Source organism: Leucoraja erinacea, chromosome 28 (assembly GCF_028641065.1).
Source record: "Leucoraja erinacea ecotype New England chromosome 28, Leri_hhj_1, whole genome shotgun sequence".
Lineage (NCBI taxonomy): Eukaryota > Metazoa > Chordata > Chondrichthyes > Rajiformes > Rajidae > Leucoraja > Leucoraja erinaceus.
This window is the reverse complement of record NC_073404.1, coordinates 10,269,292-10,295,277: the sequence shown is the minus strand read 5'-3', so window position 1 is coordinate 10,295,277 and position 25,986 is coordinate 10,269,292. Positions and strand designations below refer to the sequence as shown.

General features: G+C 40.0%; 1 protein-coding gene across 1 annotated transcript in view; it reads right to left on the bottom strand.

The window, feature by feature from the left end:
- Nucleotides 1-24,538, bottom strand: part of LOC129710582 (uncharacterized) — a 90,438-nt gene extending 65,900 nt beyond the window's left edge. Inside the window, exons 1-8 of the mRNA XM_055657697.1 lie at nt 24,328-24,538; nt 18,225-18,368; nt 13,575-13,689; nt 9,286-9,398; nt 3,980-4,124; nt 2,230-2,455; nt 725-848; nt 37-205 (exon numbers count right to left, since the gene is read on the bottom strand). Of these exons, the coding sequence (XP_055513672.1) occupies nt 37-205; nt 725-848; nt 2,230-2,455; nt 3,980-4,124; nt 9,286-9,398; nt 13,575-13,689; nt 18,225-18,368; nt 24,328-24,408 (1,117 nt within the window). The 5' untranslated portion in view covers nt 24,409-24,538. The remainder of the gene's footprint in view (nt 1-36; nt 206-724; nt 849-2,229; nt 2,456-3,979; nt 4,125-9,285; nt 9,399-13,574; nt 13,690-18,224; nt 18,369-24,327) is intronic.
- Nucleotides 24,539-25,986: the final 1,448 nt, after the last annotated feature.

The window sequence follows — 25,986 nt, the reverse complement described above, 5'->3', positions numbered from 1 at the left end:
ATTTACCGATATAAAACAAACTTTTTGGTTACTCACACTTGGATGAGGCATTTTTAAAAGCAATCTGAAGAGGAAAGAGCCAGTATATTAGGTGTGGTTGGTAGGTTCCATCATAAACGTATAGGACATTGAGTGCTTTGCTGGCTTCTAAAATCATCTGCTCATTTGTGGCAAAGGGCTGCATGCAGGGTGTCTTCTCAAATTTCTGTTTCAATGGGAAATATAAACATGAACCATGGTTATGTTTGTTTTGCATACATTTATACACTAGACTGCTTGTACTTATTATAATAAATGACCAAAATCCCGGTTAAATTCAGGAAAATTAGTTCTTCATTGTTTTTTAATTTAGCAGCTATCAGTAATGTATGAGATGCAGATTGGTCTCCAATAATGTTAGCTGATTGTAGCATGAGCACTATTAAATAGAAACTGATTGAAAAAAAGTCCCAAAGTACTGGGGTAATTCAGCAGGTCTGGCAGCATCTCTGGGGATTGTGGATGGATCTATTTACATTCTCCACAGATGCAAAGAGTTACTCCAGCACTTAGTGTCTTTTTTTGTAAACCAGCATCTGCCGTTCCTTGTATCTCCAGGAACTGGATTGAGTCTGATCCAACATATTTTTCACTTAACACCCTTATATCTGATTATAGAGAGGAGGCTTCCATACCAGTCTGATAAAGGATACTAGAGAATTAAAAATAAAATGTGCGATCTCACCTCAACTACAGCATTTTCTACTAGTCCTGAAATAGGAGAACGTGTCGCACTTCTCAGTTTCAGTTCAGCCACTCTGCGTTCAAGTACCCACCCAAACCTTTCCCTGGTAGTTTTCTCAACACTTCTGTGTGAAGAACAAATATTAAACACACAGCCATCCACAGGGAAAAGCAACATTAAGATATGAAGAAACACAGAATTCAAACATGTGTTAATTTCCATGTCACCTTTCAAGATTACCCAAAGCAACCTACATCAATGTTGTTTTGCAATCCAAGCAAAATAAATTGATGTAATATAGAAATTAGGGCAGCCAACCCGCACCCAGCAAGCTCCTACAAATGACTGTTTAATAGTAACCAGGTACTGAATATGGAACTGAATGGGTAAGCACTTAAAAGGGAAAATACAAACTGCAGGGCAACAAGGAGAGCGTGGGGTAGTGTGTTCAGCTTAACAGCAGGTATTGAATTGATAGGTCAAATAACCTTCAATGCAGCAATCTTCTGCGATTCAGCGATTTAGAAATATTGATTGAAGGATGAATTTTGAATTTCGTCTGAATAATTATTTTGACTTTCTATATACAATAATACCATGGGATCCTTTAAATCCACTTGAGGAATCATATTGGGTTTTAATTTTGCCACTTCACACAGGATAGTGTAACATTCTCTCATTATTGCACTGCAGTGGATATATTTCACTGATCAGGTGAATTTCTGCTCCTCAGGCCTTTTGCAGTTTCTTCACAGAATATTCATCCAACAGAGTTACATGTTGTCAACCCTTTCTGTGATAAAAGCCCATCTTGACATATCCGTTCTACAAATAGGTTTTACTATTGTATTTACTAGTTTAAATATTTGACTTCTGCTCTCCATGTCTCTGGAACAAGCTATTCAAGACTGAGTTTTAGGAAAATCTCTTTACTCACGGGTGTTTAATTTTTCATAATTTTCTAAACTGGAGGGTCGTAGATACGCCATCATTGCGTTTAGCAGTAAGTAAATACCTTCACCACAAAGATTAGTGGTTTAAGAAGCTATCTCACCACTATTTACTTCAGATGTATTAAGGTTAGATAATAAATGCTAGGTTTACAATAATAGCCACATACCAAGAAATGAATATTTGAGAAATATTCAAAGCTAAGATCAATAAATAATTCCATATAACCTAAATAACCTAAAAGAGGGCATAGCTTTAAGGAGATGTGAGGGCACTTCTTTTTTACACATTTTTTGGGTGTCTGGAATGGCCGCCAGGGTTGTTGGTGGAGGTAATATAATAGTGGCATTTAAGAGGCTTTCAGATAGGCACATAGATATGCAGGCAATGGAGGGGCATGGATCAAGTGCAGGCAGATGATTTGTTAATTTTGGCGTTGTGTTCAGCACAGACATTCTGGGCCAAAGGGTCTGTTCCTGTGATGTGCTGTTGTATGTTCTATTACATCATCTATTTAAAATATTGAAATGATATGACAAACACATTCTTCTTACTCTACTGAAGCTCTGGTCTGGTACTTTTCATTCATTTTCAGCAGCTTATCCAGCCAAATGAAGCTTCTCAGTGTCGATGGAAGCAACTTTCCTTTCAGCTGTTCACTAACAGCAAGCATCTGTTCACGATCTGACCTGAGGACAGCACAGACAGAGGTTCCAAGTACCTCACTCTGCACACAGCTCAGCGCTGGAGGGTTCAACTTGGGACTCAGGTTGTTGCCATCTGCAAAACACTTAAGTCATTACATCCAAGAAGATATTTCACAGGGTATATTAATGCAATGCAAAATTGTGACTAAAATATATTTAATCAAGTGAGAAGCAAATTCTGTTCAGAAAATATGCTGTGGATTAAATATAAATGATTGTGCACCTAGAAACATAGAAAATAGGTGCAGGAATAGGCCATTTGGCCCTTTGAGCCAGCACTGCCATTCAATAAGATCATAGCTGATCATCCAGAATCAGTACCCTGTTCCTGCTTTCTCCCCATATTCCTTGATTCTGTTCACCCTAAGAGCTATATCTAACTCTCTCTTGAATACATCTGGTGAATTGGCCTCCACTGCCTTCTGTGGCACAGAATTCCATAGAATTCAGAAGAGAATTCCACCTGTGAAACAACCCACTGGTGCAGATGGAATAGTTTACATGGTATATTCAGATAACTGGTATGTAAGATTGAGATTATTTGTAAAGGGACCTATCATCTTTTACTGTCCCTAAAACTATTTTTTCTGATATGGAAGATTTTTGTATAGTTAATCATTTGAATTATGTGTATCAATCTGTAGGCAATTCTAAATTTGACTTCTGTTCTTTATATACTTTTACTCAAATACATAATTTACAAGATAGGCTTAAGAATATTTGGTCTTCATAGTGATATTCAAACTAGCAAACTATAAAGTGCATGTGAACTCTATGGAAATATTCTCTTGGCTACATTGGTTTTAAGCACTAATATACAAGGCATGGCAGGATTCTATCTAATGATTGTCAGCATGCAGTAAATAAGATATTGGTAAACCAGATGGATGTTTAATATAATCTGATCATTTCATAATTACTCCACCCCTTTGCCAATCAAACTCACTTCACCTGTTTCCACCTATTACTTGCTAGGCTTTATCCCAGCCCAACCTCTCTTTTCCAGCTTTCTCCACTCTACTACAATCAGCCTGAAGAACAATCCCAACCCAAAATGTAGCCTGTCCATTCTCTCCACAGATGCTGCCTAACCAGCTGAGTTCCTCCAGCACTTTGTGTTTTGCTCAAGATTCCAGCATTTGCAGTTCCATTTGTCTCAATTTCAGATATACTTCCTGGTATTTGCTCAAACATGAGCTAATATCTTAACTCATGCCAGGGTGGAGTTGAACTCACTAATTTTGGTTTACCAGAACACAACCAATGCTAATTGGTTGCAATGCCCTTTGAGAATAGATCCGAGAATAGGAACTGCTGAATTACTAATACACTGTGATGTGAACTTGTGCCCTAGGTTCATCAAATTATGAACAACTGAACCACTCATGTGAACGAGACAAACACAAACAACGGAGATTTTTAATCTGTTCCACCCTACTGAACTCTGTAAATCCAATCTCATGGGACTTCCAAAGAAGTCCAGAGAGAAAATGACTTGCTCTTAATTAAAGTTAGTGGAATAGCATTTCCAAGCACCTATAGTTTATGGTTAACCAAGAGTTATCGTTAAGGACTACTGCTACTGTTTGCATATTACCATTCGATTTTAACCGAAATTCAGATCGTCTCCGCATTGTCAGGTGCAAATCTTTACTCTCCACTGATTTTGGGCGTCTTCCAGCCAATTCTGCCCATGAAAACTGTCGTGTTGCTGAGTTGTGTGCCAAATCAGAGTCATAATCCTGTGGGAATAAATACATAGGAGCAATGAAAAAAGTAAGGCAGTGCACCACCTACCTGATGGCAATAATAAGATGTACCAGTTTAAGGATAAGGGGGAAATCTTTTAGGACCGAGATGAGGAAAACTTTTTTCACACAGAGTGGTGAATCTCTGGAATTCTCTCCCGGAGAAGGTAGTTGAGGCCAGTTCATTGGCTATATTTAAGAGGGAGTTAAATGTGGCCCTTGTGGTTAAAGGGATCAGGGGGTATGGAGAGAAGGCAGGTACAGGATACTGAGTTGGATGATCAGCCACGATCATATTGAATGACGGTGCAGGCTCGAAGGGCCGAATGGCCTACTCCTGCACCTATTTTCTATGTTTTCTATGTTTTCTATGTAATGCATTCTCTTCCCATGCAGAATTTTCAAGTGGGCTACAGTTCTTTACCATTGAAGCTGATGGGTTTTTTTATGCTGAGTGTTTCCAACAAAGTTTATTTCTTTGTTTCATAATTCTAGGAAGTGCAATATGCAATTTATTCCCTTTAAAAATATTTTAGTAAATATTCCATATCAATTGGTAATTTAGCCCTTTTATTGGTGGAAGTGTTTTTTTTGTAATATTCATTATTGTGTCTTTGGCTTCACCTATCATTCTGGCCTGGCATCTCTGATTGCTGCTAATGCCCATGCCTATATGCCTGGACGCATGGAACATTCATTGCTGCCAATGTGATTTTCTCCCCCAACGTGTTTACTCTTCCTTTGTTGTTGGACCAGTGAAATAATACAAGAGTGCAGTACGACTGAAAGAAATTGCCCATCAAAATATCTTAGGTTTCTGCTCTTTGCAATATGCAAAAGAACCCATCCCATTTAATGATCTGGGAATGTTTATCCATCAGAGTAGTCCAAATGCTGCACGGTGGGGTTCTTACCTTATCGCCATTCATGGGCCCTACACATCACATTTACCCGAGTCTGATGTGATGGGGCCTCCTCGCTGGCTATCTTGATTCAAGCACCTAGGTCAAAGCAATGGCTGCAAAGAGTAGAGGTACTGACCCTATAATGTCCCTCATTCCCTCTGACAAAGCAAAGCCGGAGCCAAAGATTAACCTTTCCTCAAAGTTGTCATTGATATTTACAGTGTTTAGATGTCTGATATTTGGACACACATAACATATTGAGATAAATAGTTAAAAGAAAACATTTAAAATAAAATATAAAGTTAATTAAAAAACACAGAAAATCTTAAATACTTTAAAAGAAAGTGTAATCATTAAAATAAATGCTCCTCTCTGCTTCCGAATCTGGAAAACTCATTAAAATCAATATGGTTTTGGATCCTGCCACAAGATATAAGTACTAATATTACCATTATCTTTAATAATACCTTTAATGATTTCCATGTGTTTTTAGAATTGACTTTGTTTTTTAATTTAAAACTAGACTAAGTGGGTCCCGTTGGGTCCTTTCACACGGGAGGCCTGGTCCGCCATCGCAACCTGTTCCCCCAACATATTATTCCACCACTCACCCATACCCCCTAACTGCGCAGTCACGGCTCATTTCCCCTCATCCCCAGCACTCTCTCCCCTTCCTCTTCACCCACCCTCTTCTTTCTCCTCTCCTCCCCCAATCCCTCCCTCACCTCTCCCTCCCTCTCCTTTCCCCTACCCTCAGTCACTCACTCCCTCTCTCCATAACACCTCTCCCCTACTTACCCCCCTCCTATCCCTCTATCCCCATCTCCCCACTCACCTCACCCTATCCCCCCCCACTATCCCTCCTCACCTCCCCCACTGCCCTCCTCTCCCTCTATTCGCTCTCCTCCCCCACTCTCCCTTCTCAGCTCCTCCCTCTTCTTTCCCCTCTCCTCCTACCCTCCCCAATCCCTCCCGCACCTCTCCTTTCCCCTACCCTCAGTCCCTCCATCCATCCCTCCCTCCATAACTCCTCTTCCCTCCCTACCTCCCTCCTCTCCCTCTATCCCCCCTCCTCCCCCACTCTCCATCCTCACCTCCCCAGGATTTCAAGGTTGCCGCTCCCCTATCTTCTTGCGTGCCCCGGAGGAGCATCAGCTGTCGGCGCCCTCAGAGCTAGGCTCAGGCCTCGGGATCCCCAGCAGGAACGCCGCGCCAGCAGGAAGGTGGACACCGGCAGGGAAGCGGGCCATGGCCGGTGACTGACAGCAGAGGTTTTTAAACCTTAATAACTTTTAAAATATACCACCGATTGGAACAAAACTTGGTGCATTTGCAGCACAGGAAAACGGTAAGTAAGGTGGCAAAAGATCATAGCGCTATTGCTCAGCGTTTTTACGTAAATGTATTTCTTTCTCTCATCTTCCAATTTTCATGCTGATTGAAACCAAAGCAGAGCGTAACTTCAATTTTTGTCCATTCCTTCAGATTAAATCTCTTTATAAATATACAACAAATGTTCTTCAAGCAAACACATTACTTACTTTGGACTGGGAAGTTAGAAATATCACCCAATACATCGTAAATTTTACTGCAAATTAAATGGTCAACCAAAACTGTCAAACTCTGAGAAAGATTAGATTGAGATTTATGGCAAACATCACCACTCCCAGTTAATATAAGTAATTAGGCATGTTTCTGATTGACGTGAGTTTAATAGGGTTCATTTTTAAACCAACTGTAAATTAGACTTGTTTGAATGACTTTCAGCACCTTTCCATGTTACAATAAATTCCGTATGTACTACTTGAATGTTTATACACATTAACAAGTTAATGAGGAGGGAGCTTCAACCCAAGTCATTATTATTACCTTTTTTATTCAAAATTGATGCTGCTGAAACTAATTGCTTAACAGCTGAATTCAGGAAAGAATGGGTTCATTCTCCAGAAATGAAACATTTGTATATCTCATACATCAATGGAATGCGCAAATGTACTTTGTGGCCATATATTGAGGCTGTAATATTACACCGCTTTCTGTTATTTTGTTAGAAGTAATTTTGTGACTTGGTACAATGACTATCGGTGGTGATTTTGGAAGAAAGAGGCAATGGGTAATTCAATCACCAGTTAGTAAATCTCAAAAAGATCCATGATCACTTAATTTTCATCACAATACAGGCATAGAGTAGGGATAACACTGGGTATGAATGAAGATGAAAAATAAATTGTATTCCATTAACCATCTGTAAATACTATTCCAGCTTCTTCAGGGAGTGGCAGTTTAAGCATGTACTGAAAACTGAAGGGAGATAGGTAAACTGCACTGTACATTCAACCAGATATAATTACTTGCTTTTTTTTTCCAATAATCCCTCTCTCCCACTTAAATTTTTCCCAATCTATGACTTTAGAAAATAAAATAAAAAGGTGTACGACATGTAAATAGATTAGGTTTAAACTGAATCTCAAAGCCAGTGTGAACCTTATAGGAAAAAGTAAGCCAATTAAGAATATTAATAGTAACAACAACCAACAAATACAAACATCTAAAATCTTGTTAAATCATTTTATTACTAATTACTGTATATTGAATGATTTATTGAATTGTATTTCTAAATTATCTGTTTAGGATAACTGAAGAAGAAACAAAATAACCACTAACCACTGAGTAACCTTTCCCAGTCCCAACTAATTGAGCTAGTGTGTGTAGAAAGGAACTACAGATGCTGGTTTAAACCAAAGATAGACACAAAACGCTGGAGTAGCTCAGCGAGTCAGACAGCATTTCTGGAGGAAAGGAATAGGTGACATTTCGGGTTGAGACCCTTAATTGAGCCAGTATGTTGTTGAAATACTGCTCCACCTCTCCCTCACAAGGTCGTCACACTGTTGGCCACCATCACATGGCTATCATATAATTAGAGCCACTGCCCACTTCTGCAAAACAAATGCATAATTGGGAACCGCTGCTTAATGCAATGGGGATAAAGTAATGTCAAGGTTCTTGCTCATTCCCACCGGGGGAATACACTGTCAGGGTCAACTTATCTTACCTTGCAAATTGGGAATCGTAAAACAATCCCATCCAAGTCAAGTCAAGTCAAGTCAAGTCAAGTTTTATTCGTCACGTGCACATAAAGTGCAGTGAAATGAATTTGCCAGCAGCGGTACAAATTAAAAAAGAACACACAATACACAATAATTTTTTTTAACACAAACGTCCACCACAGCATTCATCACTGTGGTGGAAGGCACAAAATTTGGTCAGTCCTCCTCCATTTTCCCTCGTGGTCGGGACCACAACCCTCCGCAGTCACCGCTGCGGGCGTCCAGATGTGCAGACAAAGTAAGTCCAGGCAAGTCCTGAATCGGTGCCTCCCCACCGGAGACCGCGGCTACAAGACGGTGTAGGCCGCAGGACGGCGGTCGAAGATCTAAAGTCCCCGCTGTGCCGCAGCCAGAAGCACCGCAGACCGCAGAGCCGGTGGTCGGAGCTCCTCTCCAGGGATCCCCGGCGAGGGATCCCGCTCCGGATGGTAAGTCCCCGCTGCACCCGTGGTTAGAAGTAGGCCGCAGGCCAGAGGTTTGAGCTCTTCTCCTCCGGGGTCCCCAACGAGGAATCCCAGGCTCCGGACGCCACGCCAGCTGGAGCTCTGCAGAGCGCGGCTTCAGGCTGCCGCGGGCCAGCGAACGGAGCGCTCCCCTCCGGCAACCCCTGGCGAGGGCTCGCCCACTCCGCGACGTCTCCGGGAAAGGCCGCACTGATTCTCTATGTTAGGCCACGAGGGAGGTGACATGGAAAAAGTCGCCTCTCCGTGGAGGAGGCGACCAAAGCGGTTTCCCCCTTACCCCCCCACACCACCCCCAACACAAGACACACAGAGAAACATTAAAAACACACATTGAGACACACTAAAAAAACAACAAAAGTAGAACTAACTAACACGCTGTTTGCAGGGCAGCTGGCTCGCCGCGCCCCCACCCACCTCGCTGGCAAACTCTTGAGAACTGACTCTCAGGCATACTGCATAATGTAAAAATCAAACTTCCAAAGGTATAAGGTATCAGGGAAAGAACTACTTTGAACACAATGAAAACTAAATATTTTATAAATTCCGCTGCCTCTGCATGCTTGAACAATTCTGCACCTGTGTTCAAAAATCATAATATACTAATGCACCAGTGAAGGAAGTGATTCACACTTTAAATAATAACTAAACTTAAATTATTGAAAGAAGTTCATATTACATTTTGTTTTGCCTCGTGTCTTGCCAGTAGCTGTTCCATCTCCATGAAAACCAGTTTGTAGGTGTCATCAATGAAGTTGATCATCTCAGATGACAGGTCAGAATAATCACCAGCTGTGGTTACAAACAAAATAATGAAGTGATCAGATTTCAAATCTCTCTCTCTCATTCTGGAAAGCTGACATATAATTGGAAGAGTGAGTGAATGGTGAAGAGGAACGCACAAAATCAAAAATGGAGAACAAATTCCTGTTACTGCTGCAAAACGTCAAAGGTAGTGGTATATACAGTATATGGAAAGTCATTGTTAGTTTAACAAGTCTACACATACTTTGCTAATTATCATACTGAAAATTATAAGCAGTGCAACAATTCTGAGGACATTTTAGGAGCAACAACAAACTATCGAATCAAACAAAGCCATTTATCTTGATCTAAACCTAGATGTCCATGTTTCTGAAATGTGCATCCAAATGCTCCTGAACACATTTTCACTGGTGTCCTCAATGTGTCCCCATTTATAATTAGTTTCACCATACTTCCGATAGTTATATTGTCATTTACGTGGGAAAATTAGTTTTCACGGCCAGAATTGGTTTGATAAGAATAACCAGGAGATCCAGGAGCTAATAAACCACAAACAGTCTTCGATCGGAAACTGCACCAGAACACAAAGAAGGTAAAAAAAAAAAAATTCTACTGGCACCAGAACGCTGCACTTCAACAGAAAACTTGAGATCTAAAGAACAGGTCGTGGATGGACAAAAAGGCACAGAAAAAGAAATCAGCGGGTGTGCAGCATCTATGGACTAAGGAAATAGGCAACGTTTTGAAACCCTTCTTCAGACACTGGGGCCAAGGGAAAAGGAGGAGTAGCCAGAAGGCTGGGAGGAGACAGCAGGGCCCTGAGGAAGGGGAGGAACAGCAAGGACTAAGATGTGCAAATTGCTCAACACTGCCAAGGACATCTCCAGCCCAAACACAATGAGCCAACTATTCTCAACTATGATTTTCTCCTTGACACAAGTGCACTTGACCCTGCACCATGGCAAACCAACTTGTCTGCCTAAGATAGACACAAAATGCTGGAGCAACTCAGCGGGTCAGGCAACATCTCTGGAGAGAAGGAATGAATGACGTTTCGGGTCGAGATCCTTATTCAGACTGATGTCAGGGGAGAGGGAGATACATACTTAAGGAAGTGTGAAAGCAGGACAAAGGGAATCAAGTTCAAGGAAAATGTTCCTTCCTATAAACCAGCATCTGCAGTTCCTTCCTACATAACTTGTCTGCCTCACTGTTGCCCAGATAAGAAAATAAACGGCCATATGCCAAACAAAAACAAGGCCTGTGAAACAGACTACATCACTGCTGAAGTTTCAAAATTCTGTTGAGGGAAACTTCAATCACAAATTCACAACCTCAATTCCTGATGTCTTCATTCTCCCAGTAAATATTTTTTCCTCATTACAGTCCCAATCCTGAGACTGCGGTCTTTCATATAAGACCTTCACTGTTGGAGGAATCATCCTTCTTGCATTCAGGCTGCTGAATCCTGTCAGAAATGCGTACATTTCCATGCTATCTTCTCTCATTCTTCCAAACTCTGCTGAATATAAGCCTGATTCATCAAATCTCTCCTGTAACCTGCAATCTCAAGAATTATTGTCAAGTATATTTTCTTAGTAAAGGAGCCAAAGTTGCACACAATTTTCCAGGTCTGGTGTCACCAAAACTCTGAACAATTGTACTAAAACATCCTTGTTTGTGCCTGTATTCAAAGCCTCTTGCACTATCCAACATATAATTTGCCTTCCGGTTGGCTACACCAGCATGTTTACTATCAGATACTTTTTAAAGCAGCTGAAAAATAATTAATAAATTAAAAACTATTAAAAAAATTAAAAATTAATAAAATAGCAAATGTATCTAAAACATTAAATTGTTGTTAATTAATTATAAATATACACTGAAGTACATGAAAAATAACCCGTAAATGTACTTAAGCTTGTTAAATGAAGGTTGCTAACCACATTCAAATGAATGGACCTGGACACTTTGTATTTGGCCACTCGGCTCAGCAGCAAAGTGCTCCAGACTTAATGGGGAGTCTAGAGATGGAGGCATCTCACCTCCAACATATTTCGGACATTTATTCTGCAATGTCCAGGCACACGTCCAGAATGTACTGATGCATACACTGCAGCTAACCAACCATTCCCAATGGAACTAGCTCACTCAGCACAATGAATTGCAGAATTATCAAAATCTATCCCATAATGGGTGCCCCCAATCACAGTTTCAGGCATCTAGATTATGGTTTAGGTTTATTATTGTCACCTGTAACGAGGTACAGTGAAAAGCTTTGTTTTGCATGCTATACAATCAAGTCAGGTAATACTATACATAAATGCAACAAGCCAAACTTAAGTCGGACAGTTAGAGCAAAGGGAAAGATACAGAGTGCAGAATATAGTTCTCAACATTCAGCACACCAGTTCCAGAGACAAAGTCCAATGTCCGCAATGAGGTTAAGGTGAATCGGACAATACCCAGCTTATGGAAGGACTGTTCAGAAGCCTGATAACTATGGGAAGAAGCTGCTCCTGCCTCTGGTGGTGCTCGTTTTCAAGCTTCGGTAACTTCTGCCCGACAGAAACTGAGATAAGAAGGAATGATTGGCATGGATCGAATCTTTGATTATGTTGGCTGGTTTTATGAAGCAGTATTAAGAGAGTCAAGAGGGTTTAATTGTCACAAGTAGCAAAACTGAATAATGAAATTCTTATGGGCCTGTCCCACTTAGGCAACTTTTTAGGTGACTGCAGGAGACTATGCAGTCGCCACATGTTCGCGGGTGTTTGCCGGGGAGTCGCCTTCATGGTCGTGAGGAGTTCCCGTATTCTGGGAGCTAGTCGCGGCCTCATTATGGTCACCGTGAATTTTTCAACCTGTCAACACATGTTGAAAAATTAGCGGCGACTAGAATGAAGCCGCCATGGAGAGTGGCGAGAATTCTCGAGCCCTAGGTGGGTCGCCAGAAGGTCCTAACGGGTTGCCAGGAGGTCGAAGGTCCTCGGAGGTTCTCGTTGGTTGTAGGCAGTGCTAACTGGTGAATTACATTGGCTCATTGGGAAAAAAAAGGTAAGCAGTAGTTTTCAGAACCAAAGATAACTGACCGGTAATTAAATGTTAAATGTCTGCTGAGCTTCACAGCCGTGTATCTCTGGCTTCTTAAAAGTTGGCTCCACTCATTCTCCCCCCCCCCTTCACCCCCCCTCACTTCCCCTCTTTTAAAGGGCTTACCGTACACTGTGCTTTAGCCGTCTTTTTACAGCGCCAACCTCCCTGTGTCTGTTTCACCTTGGCTTTGCACCATGTGAATTTTTTAGACAGCGCTCCCCCCGCTTGCTCTGTCCCTCGCCTGCATAATGGGATGGTGAAGGAAGTGATGCATTTGTATGTGTGTGTGTTCCACTCTGACAGTCGCAGTTCCAGTTGCCGGTTTTTCAGGCGACTGCCGGCAACTTGACAGTCGCCGGTAGTCCGCTGAAAAATTGTCTAAGTGGGACAGGCCCATCATTTGCAGCAGGTTTGTACACACAGGACTCAATAGATAACATAATAAACAAACAAAAACATTAGATAAATAAAAAAAATAAAGTGCAAAACGAACAAAGCTCGAAGGGTCCCTCATGCAACCAATACGGTTCGTAGTTCGTAGTGTTCAATAGCCTGGCAGTTGTTGGGAAGAAGCTGTTCCTGAACGTAGACGTCACATTTTTCAGACTCCTATACCTTCTTCGCGATGGTTGGAGTGAAATGAAATTGTGGCCAGGGTGGTGTGGGTCCTTGATGATGAGCATTAAGTGTAGTTGGAGTCAATAGTGGAGAATCTGGCCTGTGTGATCGACAGGCTACATATTATGATTCAAATCCCTATTCTGTTTTTAAAAATCCCCTAATTTCCCCTCTCATTCATTAACAAATACATTACATCTAAAAATTAATCTCCCTTCTAAGGATGAAACACACCTTCCTGTTCACACATGCCATGGGTACGAGGTTGATAGTCTGAATATCCTATTTCATATGGATATGCAGGGAATGTAGGATATGGATAATGTGCAAGCGGATGAGATTGTTTTAACTTGGCATCATGTTCGGCATTACATTGTAGGACTAAGGGGCTGTTCTATGTTCTATAATATATTAACAGAATCAACTCCAATAATGACTAAAATACTATTGTAGAATACTTATGTATATTGTAGGATGCCAAAATCTTACCTAGCCTCCTTTGGCAGCCACACTTTTCAGCTGTCTTCAGCATAATTTCATGTAACCACACTCTTGTATCCCGAACTAAGCCCTCATGGTGATCAGTGTCCATATTGGGTGATTGCTATTCCAGGGAAGGATAAAGAGTACAAAAATTACTTGTTTGTGGTACAGAACAATGGAAAAGCAGAAATTCCAAAGTTTCCTGAATAACTTTAACAATCTTAAAGACTTATGTTTCATTTTGAGCTATAATGAAAACGGAGTTGTTACTGCTATGTCACTTAGCCACATGTATTAACACTCAAATTAAATAAAAAAACTTCAGTGCATTATATTCCAAAACATTATTTTGAGGGAAAGTGTTTTATATATAGATAAGATCTGGTGATATCTGAATTTTTGTTTTTGTTAACTGCTCATAATATAGCAATCTATTAGTGCGAAGCATGGATATTCAGCTACCAAACCTTTCACTTGATTGCCCCCCAACCCTTTAAAAATTTAATGGCTCTTCATAGGTTTTCATTATTTTTAAAGACAGTAATACCATACCATTATATTTTTTGCCAATTTCAAGACACTACAGAACATCACCCTGATTAGTAAGGTTTCTTGATTAGAAAGGATGTCGGGGGTTATGGGGTGAAAGCAAGAGAATTGGGTTGAGAGGAAAGATAGATCAGCCATGATGGAATGGCGTAATAGACTTGTTGGACCAATGGCCGAATTCTGCTTCTAGAAGTTATGAACTTATCACCCAACAAGTTAATCCATGCTATTTTATTAAGTACTTAACTGAAATTGACAAAACCATAAACAGTTACAGTTTTACTGCTACCCAGCACTGTGTAAATAACAAACCCATCATGGCATGGCATTTTACCAGGAATGAAGGTCTCTTTAAGGCAGTAAATCTGCTATAGTATAGTATCATTGATCTTGGCACAGCGATTAATTCAAATCTAAATTTAATTTGTGAGTATTGTACCATGAGCACCTAACAGCTAAGCCCGGTCCTGTCCTACTGAATGTCTGGAGGCATCTGTTTTCCAGCAGGAGTCACAGGATAAAGAAGAAAGCCTGGCTGATATTCTTCCTTGTGTTGACAGATGCCAAATCCAATCAGGGCTTCCAAACCACTGTCAGCTAATTCAGAGAGATTAGAAATAGAGTCTGCAACCTTGAATTCTTGCCATGCTGGCCAAATCCTAAACAACATAGTTGTCAAACCAGGTCAATCTCAATTGGTAAAGAAAAACACAAATAATGAAAAAGCAAAAAAAAATTGCAGATGCTAGAAATCTGAAATATAAAGAGAAAATAGTGGATATATTCAGTAGGTTAGGTACCATTTTGTGGAAAGAAAAACAGCGTTAATGTTTAAGTGTCCTCTCAGCAGACAAGGTTACTGAAATATTAATACCCACAAACACAATCCATCCATCAATCAATTTATCAATCTATCTTACATAAGAAATGTTTGATTCACTATTTCCAGTATTTCCCATTTGCGTTACACACAAAATAAATTATTTCAACTTGTTTTCAGCCAGGGGAGTGGTAGGGTCATTAAAATTGTCAATTACTGTCATGGGCCAGAAGCCGAAGTCCAGGGCATAGTGACACATCTTTATCAGTTGATCTGAATGCCTTTTACACCCGTTTTGAATAGGCAAACAAAGTACATCCCTAAGTACATCCCCCGATCGCCCAATGGTTCTGTCCGATACATCTGGGTGACCGTGTGAACTGTTAGGAGGATGCTATGAGAATGCAGGGTGACTTGGACAGGTTGGGAGAGTGGACAGATGCAGTTTAATGTAGATAAACATGAGGTTATCCACTTTGGTAGCAAAAACAGGAAGGCAGATTATTATCGAAATGGTGTCAAGTTGGGAAAAGGGGAAGTACAACTGGATCTGGGGTCCTTTTTCATCAGTCAATTAAAGTAAGCATGCAGGCAGTGAAGAAAGCGAATGGCCTTCATAACAAGAGGAGTTAAGTATAGGAGCAAAGAGGTCCTTCTGCAGTTATACGGGGCCCTAGTGAGACCACACCTGGAGTATTGTGTGCAGTTTTGGTCCCCTAATTTGAGAAAGGGCATTATTGCTATTGAGGGAGCGCAGCGTAGGTTTACAAGGTTAATTCCCGGGATGGCTGGACTGTCATATGCTGAGAGAATGCAGTGGCTGGGCTTGTATACTCTGGAGTTTAGAATGAGAGGGGATCTTATTGAAACATATAAGATTATTAAGGGTTTGGACATGCTAGAGGCAGGAAACATGTTCCCGATGTTGGGGGAGTCCTGAACCAGGGGCCACAGTTTAAGAATAAGGGGTAAGCCATTTAGAACGGAGATGAGGAAACACTTTTTCACACAGAGAGTTGTGAGTCTATGGAATTCTCTGTGGGCGGTGGAGGCCGGTTCTCTGGATACTTTCAAGAGAGAGCTAGATAGGGCTCTTAAAGATAGCGGAGTCAAGGGATCTGGGGAGAAGGCAGGAACGGGGTATTGATTGGGGATGATCAGCCATGATCACATTGAATGGCGGTGTTGGCTCGAAGGGCCGAATGGCCTTCTCCCGCATCCATTGTCTATCTCAGTGGCAGAAGTCAGAACTACTTTCACAACTGTAAAGTTTCAGAAAGCGGCCTAGACGGAGACCCAAGATATGTTCTGAAAGCATGCTGCAGTCAACTGGCTACATCAACTCCTTGTTTACTTCGGAGAAACCTCCATCATTCCAGTCCCAAGAAAAATAAAGCAACCTGCCTCAATAATTACCATCTAATTGCTCTATTGTCAACCATAATGAATGTTTGGAAAAATTGGTAGTGGCCCTTATTGTGCCAGTCATCCAGACAATATAGATCTCTACAGGAAAAATAAGTCTAAGGAGGACGCCATCTCTCTTGCATTACATTCAGCCGTGGATGGTTTCGATGATCAGAACACCTATGTCATGATACTTTTCTTGACTATAGTTCAGCCTTCACCACCTAAATTCCAAATAAGATCATCTCTAAACGTCTTGTCCTCGGCCTTGAGTCTCCATAGGCAACTGTCTTCTCGACTTCTTGATCAACAGACCTCAGACAGTTAGAATTGGTTACAACATTAACTCCACCCTGGGCCTCAACACTAGGTTGTGAGCTCAGTCCCTTGCTCTACTTTCTGTATGTCTATGATTGTGTGGCCAAGAACAATTCCACCTCACTCTTTTAAGTTTGCCAATTATATCATTGTTGTTGGCCAGATCTACAACAATGATGAAATGAAGCACAAGAAAAAGATTGAGAACCTAATGTCATGGTGTCAGGACAATCACCTAGCCCTTAACATCAGCAAGGCAAAAGAGTTGATTGTTGACCAAAGGAAGCGTGGGGGTGAACTCAAACCTGTCCTCAGCAATGGAACAGCTGATGAGCTCATCAACCATAGCTCCAGGTTCCTTAGCATCCAATATCAGCAACAACCCAAGTCCCCTCATGCTGATGTGGTGATCTAGAAAGCATTTTAACGTATTTATTTTCTTAGGCACCTGAGAAGATTCAGCATGTCCCTGAGAATTCTCTCAAATTTCTATAGATGTGCTTCAGAAAGTATTCTGATTGGATACATCTCAACCTCTCAACTGTTGACTGAATGAACCTTCAAAGAGTGGTGAACACAGCCCAGTCCATCACAGGCTCTTCACTTCCTTCCACTCCGTCCATTTTCAGAATGCTAGAGGGAAGTCTCTTTTGGGAGAAGAGAGAGGAACTCCAGACTTAATAACAGCTTCTTCCTCACTGTTTTTTGTCTCCCTAACTAATCATCTCTTTTATACACACTTTCTGGAGGTGCTACTCTTATTTCCATTATTGTACTTTCAAATTTGTTTGCACTGATCGGATTTTGCACTACAATCCTGCACCATTCTGTTGTTTTGCACAGATTGTATTTATTATATTTACCATGACTATGTGTACAGTTTACTCTGTGAACTTCATGTGAACAAGTAATTTCATTACACCCCTGTATATATGACAATAATCTAATCTAATCTATTATGTGCAAGAAGCCTCATTTGAGAATTATATACTACTGGAGGAGATTACACAGATAGAATTTTGAAATTATGGAGGAATCCGAGAAGAGGACAAGAATGTTTAATTAAGGAATTGTATAACCAGAAGGCAAGCACAAGGGGATGGATGATGACGTGTACTATTTAGTGGGACACTGGCAATGAAGATGTGAGTGATCTCTAGATCATGGAAATTAAAACAAAGGATAATGGCCAGGTATGTATTGGAATAATTATATATAACTGGCAAGATAAGGGTTTCAACAGTTTTGAAATCATGACACAGTATGAAGGCTATTTTAGCTGTTCTTGGTGAAGACAGAGATGAGATTCAAAGCTCAACTGTGGGTCAAAGATAACATCAAAGTCATACAAGGTCTGCTACAGTGAGGGACAGAGTTGATGACCAGAGACAAAACTTTTCTTCAGGAATAATGTCCATAGCTTTAGGTTTCCTTGGAAGAGTTTTACATTCACTCAGTAGTAGATATGAATCAAATTATCTGACAATTTAGACAGTGGAAGGTTCTTGTTGAAATAAAGCTAGGCTTCATCTGTGCACACGTGGAAACTATCCAGAGCTCACCTGCATACCAGGCTGCTCCAGTTGGCTGATGTTCTTTTGTACAAAAGGACGTCCCAAAAGCTGTAGAATTATCTGTCTTCGTTCAGAATTCTTCAATTGATCCTCAATTTCACAAACAAGAGCAGATTCTAATTTTTCATAAACCTGAGTTTAAAATATAGGCAAGCACATGAGTTATGACACACTCTTTACAAAGGAACTATTGTTTTACAATTCATTTCATATTTTCCTACAAAATAGAAGGTCAATGCCACCTCACAAAGTAATCTCATTCCCCTGTTATTTTTTCCCTGTAATCAACTCGCTACAGAATCTCATCAATCACTCCAAATTATAACACTCACCTCCATTTTAGAGTAATTTACAGTGGTTAATTCAATTAGCAACACACACATCCTTGGGATGTGGGAACAAATTAGAGAACTCAGGGAAGCACATGGTTTCAGTAGGAAAATAGTGACACAGCTGGCATCCTGGTGCCATCCCAACAACCTGGAGCTCAATGCTCTTAAGACAGTGACATTGATTGTAGACTTTAGGAGAGCTCCCCCTCCACTCACCCTACTCACCATCAAAAACACCACAGTCACATCTGTGGAGTCTTTTAAGTTCCAGGGAACCATCGTCTCCAAGGATCTTAAATTGGGGGCCACCATCAACTCCAGAGTCAAAAAGGCACAACAGAGGATGTACTTCCTGCGGCAGCTGAGGAAGCACAATCTGCCACAGGCAATAATGGCCCAATCCTATACTGTCCTCACCTTCTCCATCATGGTCTGGTTTGGCTCAGCCACCAAGCACGACATCCGGAGGCTGCAGAAAATCTTCTAATCAGCTGAGAAGGTTATTGGCTGCAACCTTCCCTGCATTGACGAACTGTATACTGCAAGGGCCAGGAAGCGAGCGGGTAAGATCCTCTCTGACCCCTCTCATCCTGGCCACAAACTCTTTGAATCACTTTCCTCTGGAAGGTGACTCCGGACTGTCACAGCCAGACATAAAAACAGCTTTTTACCACAAGATGTAGCTCTACTCAATAGCCAAAAATCTGTAGCCTCCTTTTGCTCCGGTATTCTATTTAATTCACGTGTTTAATTGATAATGTTTTATTATTAATGTTTAATGTTTTATGTGTCACTGTATGTCATGTTGTCACTTGTGGGCGGAACACCAAGGCAAATTCCTTGTATGTGAACACTTGGCCAATAAACTTATTCATTCATTCATTCATATAAACTGCACACAGACAGCAATAGAGGCAAGGATTCTATCCTGGTTGCTGGAGATGTGAGGCACAGCTTTGATATCTGAGCCACTATGCTCTAAAATGGTCCTCTTCCAGTTGTTCTGATGTTTTACAATTTTTCTAACCATGAATATGTAGAAACAATTGTGCTTGCAGTGAGAAGAAGCTGAATTTTCAATGTACCTGTACATAGAAATCTAGTTGTTTGTTGAGAGCAAATAATTTATATCATTATATTTAAATTTAGTGTATTATACAGTAACAAGAAATCTGGGACCAGAAATAAAATGCTGTTAAAGATGCAAAAGAACCTTTAATAAAGGAAATAAAGCCAGAAATTTAATGTGGTTGACCTAAAGCCTGAAATGCGTTTGCTTTTCTTCCAATCTCTACAATTCCCCAATCAAACTATTCAATTCTGCCAAGGTATAATACTGAAATTAGAGGAGCAAAGGCACAAGTCAGTGCTTGTTCTTTGTAAATCTTTCTGCATCACCCAAATATAATGTAGATTTTACACATTCCCTCTGATTGTGTGATCTGTTCAATAAGTTTCTCTCCCTTACTAATCCCTGGAGTCCTACAAATTCTTGCTTTTCAAGAATGTTTAATTCCATTTTACAAGGCCTTGTGCAAGAGCTAGGGGTTAATAGGGGGATGACCTCTCAATCATCATCAAAACAAATATTTGAGATTATGAATCCAAACTCACACATTTGCCCCACAGCATTCAGGTCACAGACTCATGCCCAAAGCTGACAAATTAAAAATCATGCATATTCTCCATATCATTGGAAAGTTATCTCTAAATCCTCTTACATTTTTACCCTTTCAGACTGCACTTCAGAAAATACATTTTCTAAAAAAATATTTTCACATCTCCACATTTATTCTTTTGCTAATTATCTTAAATCTCTGTTTGTTAGTTTACAACAGCTTCTTATTAAAATTAAAATTATTAATACTTCTATTAAACCCAAAGACACCATCTAATCTCTCAATGTAATATGGAAAAAACACTTCAAATTACTGATTACAATCTTGCATTTGAAAAGCTTTACATAAATAACAATATTCTTTCTGGAGTGTTCATTTCATACTTTACAACTTTCCGAAATAGTAAGGGAGTAGTGGAATTGTGTTTAAATTCTAAGACTGCTATCAAGAGACCTGAACTTTTAATCCCTTGTTATGAGTTCCAATCCCATCATGACATTTTGGAATTTAAATTTAAGTATTTAGTTAGATCTGAATAAAATGCTGGCATAAGTAATAGTGAGAATAAAAAAACCAAATTGTTGCCCCTCTCTCGCTCATTAATGTTTTTGGGGGCATTGCTTATGTGTGAACCCACACCAACAACACAATGATTGACAAAGTGCTGGAGTAACTCAAAGTGCTGGAGCAACATCCGTGGTGCTGCACGCCAGACTGTGATGCCACATCTATCCTCCGGCAGCAGGCCTGGCTCGCCCGCCACGGAGCCGGGAAAGCCGACCCCAACAAGAAGCCTCCAATCCCTGCCCTGCTTGTTCCTGAAGGCCAGAGAGGAGGTGAAGAGAGTTAAGATGGCACCGATGGATGCAAGGAACAAAGGGCTAGAAAGTAGTCCGGCTGCGGGAGGCAGTCTAGTACACCTCGACAATGGAATAGGGAGCTGGTGGCCCTGCAGCAGCCTAGGATGTTGCTGGATCGGGGAGCCACTCCACGAAGCCAAGCGTGCAGGCGGCAGTCCAGTGCACCTCAATGGTGGAGAGGGCCAATGGAGGCCCTACAGCAACCTGGGGCTCGGATGCATCGGGGTGCATTACTTAGACCACATTGTACTCCTCCTTATTCATATTATTCACGGCTTAGTTGCGATTTATAAAGCATGGCGTCTTCCTACTATACATTAGTTCAGGGGTGGGGAACCTGCGGCCTTCTAGGCCATTAAGTGCGGCCTTTTGAATGAATCCAAATTTTGTAATTGGCCAAATAAAATATGCCACAAAATGGAGAATCGCTGTATTTGCAAAGCCTGCCTGGGCTCGTTCTGTGAAAGTTGCAAGCTGTGAGTCACAGTTCCAAGGTGTCTGAACCCCAGATGGAAGTTGAGTTTAAAGTGAGGTCCAGATGTCCTTCCTTTTGTTAATATGTATGAGGGTTTTGCAGAAGAGCTGAGCAGATTTGCAAATGCATGATTAGGATTGGTCATAGGATGGAGTGTTGAGGATTGTTAATTATGTTGCAGAGTGTTTGTACTGTTATCTTGTGATTGGTTAAAGTGTGAAGCCTTGTTCAAATTGTTTATACTACCTGGGAAAATGTTTCTTTACTTTGGTTAACTGTCTTCCAACTGGATGGAAGTTGAGGATAAGGTGAGGTCCAGATGTCCTTCCTTTTGTTAATATGTATGACGGTTTTGCAGAAGAGCTGAGCAGGTTTGCAAATGCATGATTAGGGTGAATTAGCCCTCAACGTAACAGAACAACTTCACGCAATACTCCAAAAGGAAAATATATATTCTTCAATCGCTTTGGATGAATCAACTGATACTACTGACTCGGCGCAGGTTTTATACTTCATTCGGGCCATAACAGAAGATTTTCTTTGCTACGAAGGATTACTCGCTTTGGGCACTCTTATGGGTAGACTACGAGGAATAGATTTCTTCAACAACTTTCAAGATAAATGTCGTGAAGGTGGACTAATTTAGACTCACTAATTTAGTGAGTGTATGTACAGACGGTGGACCTTCCATGACAGGAAAACATGAGGGGGTTATTGCACAGATAAAAAAGGTATTATCAGATCCAGATGCTCTCATTTCTTTTCATCGTATCTTACACCAGCAAAATCTCTGTGCTAAACCTACTATTTTAAGTGACACTTTGCACCAAGTTATAAGCATTGTTGACTATATTCGTGCAAATGCAACACGGCATTGTCAGTTTCGTAATATGCTAAAGTTGGACAATGAGGCATTCAGTGTGGATTTGCCATAACATTGTAAAGTGTGTTGGCTATCGCAGGGACAGGTTATAGCAACATTTTTATCTTTGCGAGAACAGATAGTTACATTTCATGAAGAACAGAATCAGCAATGTGAATTATTGAAAGAAGATTTCTATAGAAATACTGCATTTCTATGTGATATCATGTCAAAGCAAAATGACTTGAATGTTTCTTTGCAAGGTAAAACTAAGTCTATATATGATATGTGGCAAAAAATCCAAGCATTTTGAAAAAAGCTTTCTTTTTTCAAAACTCTTCTTAGAAATGAAATTACAGATGAACATTTTCCCCAGTTAGCGAAGGTCATTGATGAGCAGGAGGATTCATATGAATCATTTGAAGAATACGCAGCTGTTATAGACTTATTAATTAAATAATACAATGAAAGGTTTACTGACTTTGAGAATCATGACATCACACTCAAATTAGCATTTCAACCTCACCTAGTTGATGTCTCCAAGGCTCCTAAAGAACTACAGATGGAATAGATTGAGCTCTCAGAAGATGATATTTTAAAATCCTTATTTGACGCTAGGAAAGATCCGATTGAAATATGGAAAAATGCAATAGAATACCCACATCTTTGGCAACATGCACGAAAAATGCTTTCTTGCTTTTCAACCACTTATTCTGCGAATCTACATTCTCCTACCTAACCCAAATCAAGAAGCCCTTAAGGTCACAAATGACGGATACCTGCGTACCTCCATGTTGCAACCAAATATTCAAAAGCTTTCCCACAAAAAGCAGTCACAACAAAGTCATAAAACGGTTAGTTAATTTTAGAATTAACAACATTGTTTTCATTTTCTTGAAGTTAGTACATAGTAGTTCGATTTTTACAAAATAATGTACATTTTGAAGTTTATCTAATTGAAGTTTCTTGGATGCGGCCTTATTAGATTACAGCTAACTTAATGCGGCATTCCATCATGAAAAGGTTCCCCGCCCCTGCATTAGTTGCATGATTTATTATACTTAAGAAGGAGGATGTAGATCAGTCAATATTAGTTGACCTGATCCATGTCATGTTTTGCTGTACAGTGCTGTGTACTCAAACAGTCATCTGGTTGAATGTCTCATATTATCTCGTCTGTTAGTCTAGCCTCTAGTTGGATTTGTTGCTGAGCTTGAGTTTACAACACCTATGTATTAGAGCTGTGTGTGTGTTACTATAATAAACAACTTAAGTACAGATCCTGAGTTATTACATATGTTTATAAGATCTCCCATGAACAATGGGCATATTGGCCAGACTGCGTGCTTCTTTCAAGAGTTACAGTGGAAATTAAAGTGTTGCCCAACTCCTATGACAACATGCCTGGGAAGTGATGCAGAGGGTTTTATTGAGGCTTGTCCTGGACAGCTGGACAAAATGGGACACTGGGCTGTTCCCAGGGATTGCACAATATCAACTGTTGCTGGAAAACCAGTGCAATGTGTCTTCTGTCCTGCCTGAAATTCACTGATGCAAAGGTATTATCCACAGATGAATGCTATAAATAGACACATTCAAATATCCACAACTGAGTGCTCAGTGACATGCTGAGGCTCAATGTAGCCAGTGCATTGGCTCTCTGGGAAAGAACCACAGTTCATTGCACATTAATTGGCTGAGTCTGTGTTAAAATCCTGTGAACTATTTGCTTTAAGGTTGAAAAAAAACAATAACTAATGATGTGCTCATTTTAAGCAATGGACATAACAACCTGTTATGAAAATATGGAATTGAATGTTATATATTACATTTCCAATTTTCATGATAAAGTACATTTTGAAATTAAATAAATATTTTTCAAGTGATGGTATTTATATCGGTGAATACAATTAAAAAAAAAGACAATCCAGTCACATCCTGACCTTGTGCCACGGTTTGCCAGGGAATAATGTCTCCTGCAGGCTTGAGTCCAGCCAATCCATCTTGAATGGATGGTTATTCATATTGGATCCCAGATGATATCCAGTGCTTCTTGAGATACTTATCTGTCATCAATAATTTCTGAGCTTTGGATTTAACTGCAATATCAACACTGATAAGTTAGCTTAGATTTAAGAAGTGTTCTATGGTGTGCCTCTGTATTATAAAAAAAATGAAAAAAGGATGATTATGATAAATAAGGTTAAATAATTAGAAGTAAAAGCTACTTTTATATCCATTGTAATTGAATGTCTCAATTAAATGGTTATAATATTATTTATTACAGTGAGACCATTCAAAGAGTGTTATCACGCTCTTTGACTACCGAACTATCATAGTCAACCCAGAATATGTTTCCTTCCGATACTCATACATGATCATGTTATGCATTTATTGATTCTTCCATTGGAACCATGGAACAGTTCAGCTTTACTCTAACAACAAAGCACTGCTATATAGCACCTCCTGGAACCATGGAACAGTTCAGCTTTACTCAATCACCTTTAGTGCCTGAAAACATTCCAAGATACTTTATCAAAGCACGATTGGACAAATTTGATCTTGATCCATGCAAGATGGTATTAAGACCAGCATGAGGTAGATTTTAAGATGCCTCTTAAGGGATGGAAGAGTTGGAGATAGGCATATAAATTCAGGAAATGTATTCGATTGTTTGTGTCGGGACTGCTGGGCACTAATAACGGATGTGAAAATGTATAAAATGCAAGAATTGGAAGAAGGGTTCAGAGTTTATGCACTCGTGGGACGTTTTGAAAATAATGACGAGAATTGTAAAACAGACTATAAGCATCATAGGTTACATTCTTAGATTGAGTTACCTTGGGAACTACATACTGGATAACTATACTCTAAATTTTAACACTGTTTGGCTGCTGATATGAAAACAAAAATATCTTAAATGAAAACCTTTGCAACAACTTCAGTGGCAGTTTTTTTGCTGCTTTTCCTACTTTCTAATGTTGGATCTGTAGGAAAGTGGTCTCAGATTTAGTCTGTCTCTGTGCTGAATTAATTGAGCTCGGATGGGATATCAGAATAGTGAGACTACAAATAGCGTAATGAAAGGAAATAAACATTGTATTTGCAATATCTGCTGAAATATATTCCAATAGAATGGATTGACCTGGATATATCAACTCAATCATCATGCACACATGCCAGTGGAATCAAAGTCAAGCATGGAGCCTTTGTTTGGGTAGGGGAGGAGAGCACGGATTGGGAGAGGTGGAGAGAATAAGTAAAAGTAAAGGGATATTTTAGAAAAATAGTTGGGAGCTTTTCAATGGTTCAAGTTGCTTTCCAACTCTGAATAATAATGTAAAATATCTTTTTTTTAAGAGATATTTTAATAGAGTATAATCTCTTATTATTTTACTCTATTAACTCTTAATAGTTAAAAAGAGTTATACATTAAGAGACAAATATTGTTGGAAATAGAATAGGACTTTGCATCATATAAGTGTCAATAACAAGGTGAAAGTGCTTCAGAATAAACTTTAATTAAATGCAATCTAATGGCACGTCACATAAAACGATTGAAAGCTGGTATGGACGGAATCGGCTAAATAGGCTAAATGGCC